We start from the raw sequence: 10,190 nt of genomic DNA, 5'->3' as shown, positions 1-10,190 counted from the left end.
GCCCCCCTCTTCTCCGCCTTCTCTCACTGTGGCTGGGTCTGGCCCTTTAGGTCACGGTGGGGAGTATCTTCGAAGTGGTCTGGGCCATCTTCAGACCCGGTACGTCTTTTGGAATCAGTGTCCTGCGGGCTCTCCGGCTTCTAAGAATATTTAAAATAACCAAGTAAGTGATCAGAATTCAGACTCTTCTCTGCCACCTCTGAGCGTGTAAGCCTCTCTCGGCCTTGTTATCTTTCCTCCCATCCCCTACGCCCCTTACCCACGCTCCCCTCTCCCCCCACCCCCCACCACCATTCCATTCTTCAGTTCCTCCTCCTGTCCAAAGATCAGGCCAGAAAATCATCTCCGATGCCAGATCCAGTGTCATACTCCCGAGGGGAGCCACCTGGTGGCTGCAGTCTCCCCTTTCTGCAAGGATCCAAACGCAGCTTCTGCCACAGACCACCAAGCCGCTGTCCGGCTGGCCCTGGGGGTGGCCTGGCATGCTGTGTCCACTCTCTGACGCCGTCTGGGTCCTGCAGGTACTGGGCCTCCCTGCGGAATCTGGTGGTCTCCTTGATGAGTTCCATGAAGTCTATCATCAGTTTGCTCTTCCTCCTCTTCCTCTTCATCGTCGTCTTTGCTCTCCTAGGGATGCAGCTGTTCGGAGGCAGGTAAGCACCCGTGAGCTCTCCCTCCCAAAGAGCCGCAGAGTTTCAGCCTGCAGGCGCCAGGGCCACTAATTCGATCGCCATGTTCCCGTCCTGGTTGCCCTTGTCCGTGGCCCACATCGGCCAGCGAGGGTGTGTGTGGAACGAGCATCTGTGCTTTTAATCTTTTCACCCTGTACAGAGTCCCCTCCCTCCGGAGCTGTCTCGGAAATGTGCGGCACAGGGCCCTGAACCCCGTCTCCTTTCCCGGGCACAGTCCATCCGTAGTGGTCACTAAGGCCATGTTCACAGCTTACATGCAGTGGGGACAGAGTCGGGAAGAGGGGGATGTGGAGAAGGGAAAAGAAGAGATGAAAATGGCATAATCTTGGGAAGGGAAAACGATGTGTGGGATTTTCATCCTGTTCTCTCTGAATTTCCTCCTCAGGTTTAACTTTAATGATGGGACTCCGTCAGCAAACTTCGACACCTTCCCTGCAGCTATCATGACTGTATTCCAGGTATGAAGCCGACCGACGGTTTAAAAATGGGCTGTTGGGTCCCTGGGCACACACCGCGAGGTGACTGCGTGTTAGCAGAATCCGGCGTGTCCCCTCCAGGCTTGTCCTGGGCAGCCAGGCACACCTGCTTGTGGGGGAGTCATCACCACAGAAATTTCTGGGTCTTCTGCAGCTCTGCTCTTACCAATAACAGAAGAACCCCTCTGGGGTGGCTTTGTTCGCCTTCTCCCTACATTCGTGGGTTTGCAGGAGATGCTAAGTCAAAGACATTCAGCGACATGTCACATTATGGTTTCCTTAAATCAGAAGCACCTTCTAAGCCATGAGTCCATTTCATGAAGTATCTTTTCCACCCACCTCTCCCACCCACTCTCTTCAAAAAACAACAACAACAAAAAACCTCAAAGTCAATAATGTCTTAGAGTTAAAGGTAAAGAAAAACACTGTTGAGCCAGAATTTGAGGCTGAAGCAGAACCCAGGTTTCCAGAACTGGAGCCCGTGAGGCTCCTTCTCCTAATGCCGCCCGCGCCAGGCGGGCAGTGACTGGACCACCGGACCTGGGTGGTTCCCGTAGGAGTGGCAGAGACTCTGCGGTTTCAGGACTGGAATCGTCCCCTTTGACGCTCTCCTCCTGTTTCCAGTGCCTAAAATGTTCTTCTGTAGCTTTATGCATGGGAGTGACTTTTTTTTTCCCCCCCTCCCTGGCAGGGTGGCCAAACAAGGGGGTCGATGGAAATCATCCCAGCCCAGGCTTTTCCCTTTTCGTTGGCCCCTTTTCCTCAATCAACCCAGGTCTCTGACTTGCCTGTCGTTTGCGCAGATCCTGACGGGTGAGGACTGGAACGAGGTCATGTACAATGGCATCCGCTCCCAGGGCGGGGTCAGCTCGGGCATGTGGTCGGCTATCTATTTCATCGTGCTCACCTTGTTTGGAAACTGTATCCTTTGTAAGATGCTCCTCTCTGTACTGCCTGCAGGCCCAGACCAGCATTGGAGGAGGGCTAACTGGGGTGGGGCAGGGAGCGGGCAGGGCTGACGCTGCTCCCGGAGCTAAGAGAAGCAAGGATCCTGATCTGGGTGTCTGTTTGTCTGTTTTACATTTTTAAGGATTCTTTTTTTTTTATTTTAAATTTTTAAAAGCTAGACATTTATATAATTTATGACGTGATTTCCCCCCCCCCCCATTACTCTAGCATCCGTCTGGCACTGCACACAGCCGTTACAGTAATACTGACCGTACACCCTGTGCTGTGCTCTAAACGCCCATGACTGTTTTGCAGGGACTAATTTGCACTTCTCCATCCCTTCACTTTCGTCCCCCAGCCCCCCAATCCCGCTCCCCGCTGGCAGTCACCAGTTAGTTCTCTGTATCTCGGTCTGTTAACACCTTTAGTTTGTCCATTTCCTTTGTTCCTTAGATTCTGCATATAAGTCAAATCATATGATATTTATCTTTCTCTGTCTGACTTATTCCACTCAGCATAATAACCTCTAGGTCCGTCCATGTCGTTGCAGATGGTAAGATTTTATTTTTTTAATAGCTGAGTAATGTTCCATTGTATATACGAACCATAACTTCTTTATCTAGCCATCTATTAATAGGCACTTAGGTTGCTTCCATATCTTGGCTATTTTGAACAGCGCTGCCATGAACATAGGGATGCATAGGTCTTTATGAATTAGAGTTTTGGTTTTCTTTGGATAAATAACCAGAAGTGCAATTGCTGGGTCAAAAGGTAGTTCTATTTTAAATTTTTTGAGGAACCTCCAAACTGTTCTCCACAGTACCAATTTGCAGTCCCACCAACAGTGTACGAGAGTTCCCTTTTCTCTACATCCTCACCAACATTTGTTGTTTTTTGATTTATCGATGACAGCCAATCTGACAGGTGTGAGGTGATATCTCATTATGGTTTTAATTTGCACTTCTCTGATGATTAGTGACCTTGAGCATCTTTTCATGTCTATTGGAAAACAGACTTATGTCTTCTTTGGAGAAATACCAATTCAGGTCTTCCGCTCATTTTTTAATTGGACTGTTTATTTATTTTTGTTGAGTTATATGAGTTCTTTATAAATTTTGCATATTGACCTCTTGTCAGATGTATTGTAGGCAAATATCCTCTCCCTTTCAGTAGATTCTTTTTGTTTGTTGATTTCCTTTGCTGTGCAAAACCTTTTTAGTATGATGTAGTCCGTTTGTTTATTTTTTCTTTCGTTTCCCTTGTCCAAGGCGATATATCAGAAAAAAATAGTAATATCAGAGTTTAATGCCTATGTTTTTTTCTAGAAGTTTTGACGGTTTGGGGTCTTATATTTAAGTCTTTAATCCATTTTGAGTTTATTTTCGTATATGGTGTAAGAAGGTGGTCCAGTTTCATGTTTTTACATGTATCTGTCCGGTTTTTCCAATACCATTTGTTCAAGAGATTGTCTTTACCCCATTTTATATTCTTGCCTCCTTTGTCATAGATTAAATGACTGTGTAGGCGTGGATTTATTTCTGGGCTCTCTATCCTGTTCCATTGATCTAGGTGTCTGTTTTCATGCCAGTGCCGTGCTGTTTTGATTACTATAGCCTTGTAGAATACTTTGGTATCAGGTAGTGTGGTATCGATTACTATAGCCTTGTAGAATACTTTGGTATCAGGTAGTGTGGTATCTCCAACTTTTGTTCTTTCTCAAGATCGCTTTGGCTATTTGGGGTCTTTTATGGTTCTATCTGTTTTCAGATTATTTGTTTCAGTTCTCTGAAAAATGCCATTGGTATTTTGATGGGGATTGCATTGAATCTATAGATTACTTTGGGTTGATTCTTCCTACCCATGAGCACAGTATATGCTTCCATTTATTCGTATTTTCTTCAGTTTCTTTTTTTTAGTGACATAATTTTCTGAGAACAGGTCTTTTACTTCCTTAGTTAATTCGATTCCTAGGTATTTTATTGTTTTTGATGCAATTATAAATGGGATTGTTTTCTTAATTTCTCTTTCTGAAAGTTCATCATTGGTGTATAAAAATGCAGCTGACTTCCAAATATTAATTTTGTATGCTGCTACTTTACTGAATTCATTGATCAGTTATAACAGGTTTTTTTTTTTTTTTTTTTTGGTATGGAATCTTTACATAGGGTTCCTATATAAACCCTACACTTTATATAGGGTTCTCTCTATATAGTATCATCTCATCTGCAAATAATGACAGTTTTACAATTTCTATCCAATTTAGATGCTTTTCATTTCTCTTTCTTGTCCGATTGCTGTAGCTTGGACTTCCAATACACTGTTGAACAGAAGTGGTAAAAGTGGACATCCTTGTCTTGCTTCTGATCTTAAGGAAAACGCTTTTGGCCTTTCCCCATTGAGTATGATGTTAGCTGTAGGTTCGTCATATATGGCCTCTATTACGTTGAGATATGCTCTCTCTATTCCCACTTCACTGAGAGTTTTTTTTTTTTTTTTTAATCATAGTGGATGCTGAATTTTGTCAAACGCTTTTTCTGCCTCTATTGATATGGTCATATGGTTTTTATCTTTCGATTTGTTATTGTGATGTATCACATTAATTGATTTGTGGATGTGGTACCAACCTTACGTCCCAGGAGTAAATCCAACTTGATCATGGTGTCTGATATTTTTAATGTATTTCTGGATTCAGTTCGCTAATATTTTGCTGAGGATTTTTACATCAACATTTATCATAGATATTGGCTTATAGTTTTCTTTTTTTTTTTCTAGTCTCTCTTTCTGGTTTTGGAATCAGGATAACGGTGGCTTCATAAAAAGAGTTAGGAAGCCTTCCCTCTCCGAGTTCCTGATCTTAAGCATTTTGTACACTGGTTCGGTAAAGAGGATAAATATAAAGAGGATGGAATATCCAAATCTACAGCACACACGAATATGTCATATTGAATAATTGGAGATATTGTGAGCTGAGTGAAAGAAGAAAGGACATAGATCACTGGAGGCTGAAATAGTGGGCAGATTATAATAATAATGAGTTAATTGCATGTTAATACAGAACAGAGCCTGCCACATAGTAAGATCTCAAAAATACTAGTATCATGATTGATGCTAACATGACTAACCATATCTAACATTGATTGCACGTGTGCTATCCATGAGTCCCTGTATGTACTAAGTTCTTTACTGGAACTTTCCATCTAATCCTTACCTTATAAGACTTAGAAGAAATTACTTGATCAAAGTCAAACAATTACTAAACTGTTAAAGGCAGACTTGAAACCAAGTCCATTTAACTCCAAAACTCATGTCCGGTCCTGGGATCTAGATCAAGGAAGATTAGGTTTTAATGTCAGCAACTCCGCTTACCAGCTGTGTGGCCTTGGTGAAAGTTACTGGATCCTCTCCCAGCTTCCACTTTTCACATCTGAATGGGAGGATAACAGTGTCTGTCTCCTTTATTTGTGGTGATGGAAAATGAGATAATGTAGTTGGATGCAGACTTCTCCAGGATCATGAGAGGTTTGGGGGAAGGGAGACGTGGGATGGGTGGAGTAAAAAGGGAGAGTTAGGTGATGTACCTATAGTTCTGCATTTTTCTAGAATCTCACAGAGAAAAGATGCTCTTTTAGTTTTCTGCCCCCAAACCTAATCGGGGCCAGACTAAACACGAGAAATCTATGAGAAGAAAACTGTGCATTGATTGAGTCATGGGCATGAAAGGCCGATTTGTCACAATGACACCTCGATGTTCCTTTTACTCTGAGGGTAGTCAGACCTGGGCATTTATGCTAGAACTAGATTTTTTATTCCAGAACATATGGGCCTCAAAGACAGTTGGAAAATTGGGGTTTTAGAGGTTAGAGTGTGGAATAGAGATGAGTTCTGTAATGATCTCGTGCACTAGATGACATTTTGTTAAATGAAATATAGAATCCATCAGGATGAGAAGAATGAGAGAAATAAGTTAGCATCCTGTTATTGAGAGCTGCTCAGTGACGGGCCTGTGGGTTCTTGTTTCTTTTCATCTTTAAGGACAGAATAGCACAACTGGTCTAGCTGGACCTCAGTTCCAGCCTCCCAGCAAGGAGAGACGAGCTCCCACAGCAGCCTCCCTATCCATCTTGTCATTCAGTGATTCTGCTTGACGTTGCTGTGAGTAGACAACGTAGCTGTTTACAGGCCTTTTCACTCCATCTCGGCCCCCTGGGTGATTCGATTTAAGTATTTCTTTGTTCTGTGCAGAGAGATGGTCCGTGCAGGGAGGGAAGGACATAGTCTCTTTCGAGCAGAGCTGCGTAACCTCTCCAGCCCTCCTCCCACTGCCCCTGCTCAAGCGACTCTTTGGGGAGCTTGTAGTGTCCCCGTCAGGAAAGACGTGACATGCCTCTCAGCCTTGCTGCAACTTCTGCTTTTCTTACTTGCCCATCCTTAACTCATCACCTCAGAACCGCTGCTGACGTGTTCTTGGCCATCGACTGTGGACAATCTGGCCAACGCACAGGAGCTGACCAAGGTAAGCATTGTCCTCTGGGATCCAATAGTTCTCTAATGCCGTTGGGTGCTCCCGGCCTTTGAGGCTCTCCCCAAAAGTCTCCGGTGTCGGGCTCAGGCCTGCTGGGAAGGCCTCTTCTGGGAGGGCAGTTGGAGAGCCACACATCCACGAAGGAAGCCTGGTTCACTTTCGCTGAGTTTGGTGAGCCTCGGGCCTGCCGCGTCTCTCATAGGACACAGAAAAGAACAGCTAAGGAACTGTGAACCCTCAGAGGGGCCCTTCATGGGACTCTGATGTGAAGAATAAAAAAAACTAAGGCCCGGGAGACACTTCGCTCTCGGGGAAGAGGGCGCGGTGGGGGGTGCGGTGGGGGGGCACAGCCTCGGTGCTTAATGTTGGGGTTTTGCCGGGGCGGGCCCTGCTCCATCACTGCCAGACGCTGCAGGGCATCTGAGACGCGTCAGCCCCAGCCTCTGACCCTCACAGCCGTGGCCTGCGCCCCTGAGTGCTGAGGGTTGGGGTCGACTTCCACGGCGCCCCGCGGGGCGGGGATGTGACCGGCACTGCCGGCCATGCCGGGCAGAGGAGGCCTGGCTGCCGGCCTCAGCCCAGCTAACCTCATGCTGCCCTATTTAACCTCTTCCCTTGCTCTCCCCCACTCTCTCCGCTCTCCAGAGCTTCCTCTGGGGGAAGCCAAGGGAGTGACCCTTTCCTTCATGGGGCCCCAGGCACAGCCATCTCTTCTTTGTGTCTAGGATGAACAGGAAGAAGAAGAGGCCTTCAACCAGAAACACGCTCTACAGAAGGCCAAGGAGGTCAGCCCGATGTCTGCGCCCAACATGCCCTCGATCGAGTGAGTCAGCTGTTCCTGCCTCCCTGCCCGCCGGCTCCTGTGCTGGCAGCCAGGTCATCAACCCAGAACCTGTTTGTTATCTGAGAGTACCTGCTCCATGCCATGAAATGTCCTGTGAACACAGCAGCGAGCGAGACAGTCCCTGTTCTCAGTGAGCGAGAGGTGATAAGCACACACAAATAACTTCGGAGAGCGATACTTGCTGTAAAGTAAAGCAGAGCAATGACGAGAGGAGCGGGAGCTGGGCCGAATACGTCCGGGCAGTCTGGGAGGGGTTCTCGGAGGAGGTGATATTTAAGCAGAGACCTAACTGTGTTTAAAGTGATCCTGTGACATTTGAAGGTCCGGTGTGGCTGGCATGTAGGGCGTGGGCGAGGAGCAGGATGCCGCAAGGTCGGGGCGGGGGGCGGGCAGCAGGAGCCAGCTCGGCAGGTCCTGAAGGCCCAGGCGAAGGGTTTTCTCTCTCATTCTCAGTGCAGCTGTGGGAGAGGGAAAGGGCGTGTGCGACGCGGTTTATACTTTTAAAAGGTCCCTCCGCTCTGGGGAGAATGGGTTGTTGGGGCCGAGAATAGAGGCAGGAAGACGGAAAGCTGGCTCTCAGACCAGGGTGGTGACAATGAGCAAGCGAGGGGTCATCCCACACGGTCGAGGGAGAACCGACAGGATGAGCTAACGACACAATAAATGTGGTGAGGGCGGGGATGAACGAGAAGAAAGAAACATTGCTCCCAGGCGTTAAGGCCTAAGCAGCTGGGTAGATGGGGGTGGTATTTACGGTCTCCTGGAGAATGATGGAAATCCAGGTTCATTTTAGCCACATTAAATTTGAGGTACTTACAAGACATCCACGTGGAAATGTTGAATATGCTGTTGGTTACGTGCATTTGAAGTTTAGAAAAGAAGTCGGGGTTAGAAATAAAGATTGGGGGGAGCCACGTGAAATTGGGTGGTAGTTAAGCTGCCAGCGAGGGAGAGCTGACCACAGACAGTCGGGGCGGAGACGGGGAAACCGAGGTCAGGGGCCCAGAGCCCGCCTGCGCCTCGAGGCCTGGCAGAGGAGAAACCCTGAGAAGGAGATGGCTGGGGAGCCACCTGGAGCTGGGCGAAGGAACAGGGAGAGAGGCGGCCTGGGGGTCTCAGGGAGGAGGGGGCGTGGACCGTGGGGCTAAATATGGCTGCAAGGCCACGGAGAATGAGGACAGAAAAGAGGCCGTTGGGTTTGGCAAAATGAAAGCTGTTCGTGACCTTGGAAGAGTAGTCTCAGTGGCCCCTGGGAACGGAGTCCAGTTAGAGCGGACTCGGGAGAGAACGGAGGTGATGGCGTGGAGCGGGAGGACAGGCTCTTTTAAGGGCATGACCTGGACCTGCGGCTGCTGGTGGAAGTAGGGGCAAGGGGAGTGGGCCCCCCGTGGGGCTGCCCCGCCCGTGCGGTGCTGGAGGAAGGTGGTGTGGGGGAGGGGGCTGAGACGTGACCACAGGACCGTGGGTTCCTGTCGTTGCTCTGGGCCTGCATGAGCACCGTGTGAGTGGGGAGGGTCTGAGACCCCCAGGAGCTGGACCGCTGTCCTGGCGGCGGACCTTGTCAACAGCTGGCGAGGGAGGAGCCCTTTGCCCAGAGCTCGTGCAAAGGGCTCCTGAGCTGTCTCTGCCTCTCCTTACGGGGCCTTCCAGGGTTCCGTGTGGGGTCCTCCCTTCCCCGCACAGCTGTTGTGTGGCTTCCCCTTTCAAAACTGAAGGCCTGGCCTCTGGGCCACTCTTCTGTGAGTGAGGAAAAGAACTCCCTGCCCCCTCCCCCGAAGAAAAGTTGGTTAAAGAATGATGGGGAAAGGCAGAACAACTTCCTCTCTAGAATATTCTCTAGGCCTTGAATAGTTTCTCCTCCACCTTCCCTGAACTCATGAGTTTGGGTTAAAAATACACACAGGTATCCAAATATGCTGCCGGGGAGGACTGGCTGTCACTTCGGAGGGGGCGGTTCTGTTTACTGAGATGAGGAAGCCTGGGGGAGGAGTGGGTTTGGAGATGTGAGCTGGGGAGATGCTTGGCCCAGAGTAGCAGCTCACTATTTAGGGAATGACAGTGAATGAACTGCGGGTAGGCTTAGGGCCGTAGGAGTGAGCAGTGTGTGTATCCGGGCACAGCGAGATAGAGGGTGCCATACCCATCCAAGACGAGCAGAGATCCAGGCTTTGGCTGCGGTTCGTGTGCAAAGGGGGTGCCGCTGGCAGGAACCGTGTCGGGTGGGGGGGTGTACGCTGCTGGGGAATGCAGGCGAGTCCACCGGTTTCCTGGTATGATGAAGAGGGGATGCGGCTGTCCCCAGGGGAACGTGGAAAGAGACAAACCAGAAGGCCGGAGTGCTAGTCACAGTTTGTCACTCCATGTGCCGACCTTGGGGAGAGAACCCCTTACGATCTTGGAATCTCTGCTTCCTCATCTTTGAAATGGGAAGAATATGAGCGGCCTTCCTGGCCCACAAGGTGATCGTGGGCTGTATATGAGGTCACAGATGCGTGGCTTCCAGGAAGACATGTGGATGCTTCTCTGTGTGATTTTAGGAATGAAGGTCCATTGACGATTCTGATGGGTGTGAACTTGGATCTTTGCACGTGTGAGTGGAGAAGTGAAGTTTGAAGTGTGTGTCTGATTTGCGTGGGAATTAGAGATTGGGTCTCTCTTTCGCCTGGCGTGCGTGTGTGTGTGTGTGTGTGTGTGTGTGCGCACGCGTA

General features: G+C 48.7%; 1 protein-coding gene across 1 annotated transcript in view; it reads left to right on the top strand.

Moving 5' to 3' along the window:
* The window catches only part of CACNA1E (calcium voltage-gated channel subunit alpha1 E), a 93,376-nt gene that overhangs the window by 4,802 nt on the left and 78,384 nt on the right, over window positions 1–10,190 (top strand). The window contains 6 exon segments of the mRNA XM_023531223.1: window positions 51–163; window positions 522–653; window positions 1,078–1,150; window positions 1,972–2,089; window positions 6,562–6,629; window positions 7,364–7,461. Coding sequence (XP_023386991.1) covers window positions 51–163; window positions 522–653; window positions 1,078–1,150; window positions 1,972–2,089; window positions 6,562–6,629; window positions 7,364–7,461 — 602 coding nt within the window.

Source organism: Pteropus vampyrus, unplaced genomic scaffold (assembly GCF_000151845.1).
Source record: "Pteropus vampyrus isolate Shadow unplaced genomic scaffold, Pvam_2.0 Scaffold65, whole genome shotgun sequence".
Taxonomy (NCBI): domain Eukaryota; kingdom Metazoa; phylum Chordata; class Mammalia; order Chiroptera; family Pteropodidae; genus Pteropus; species Pteropus vampyrus.
This window is presented reverse-complemented; position numbering and strand designations above follow the sequence as displayed.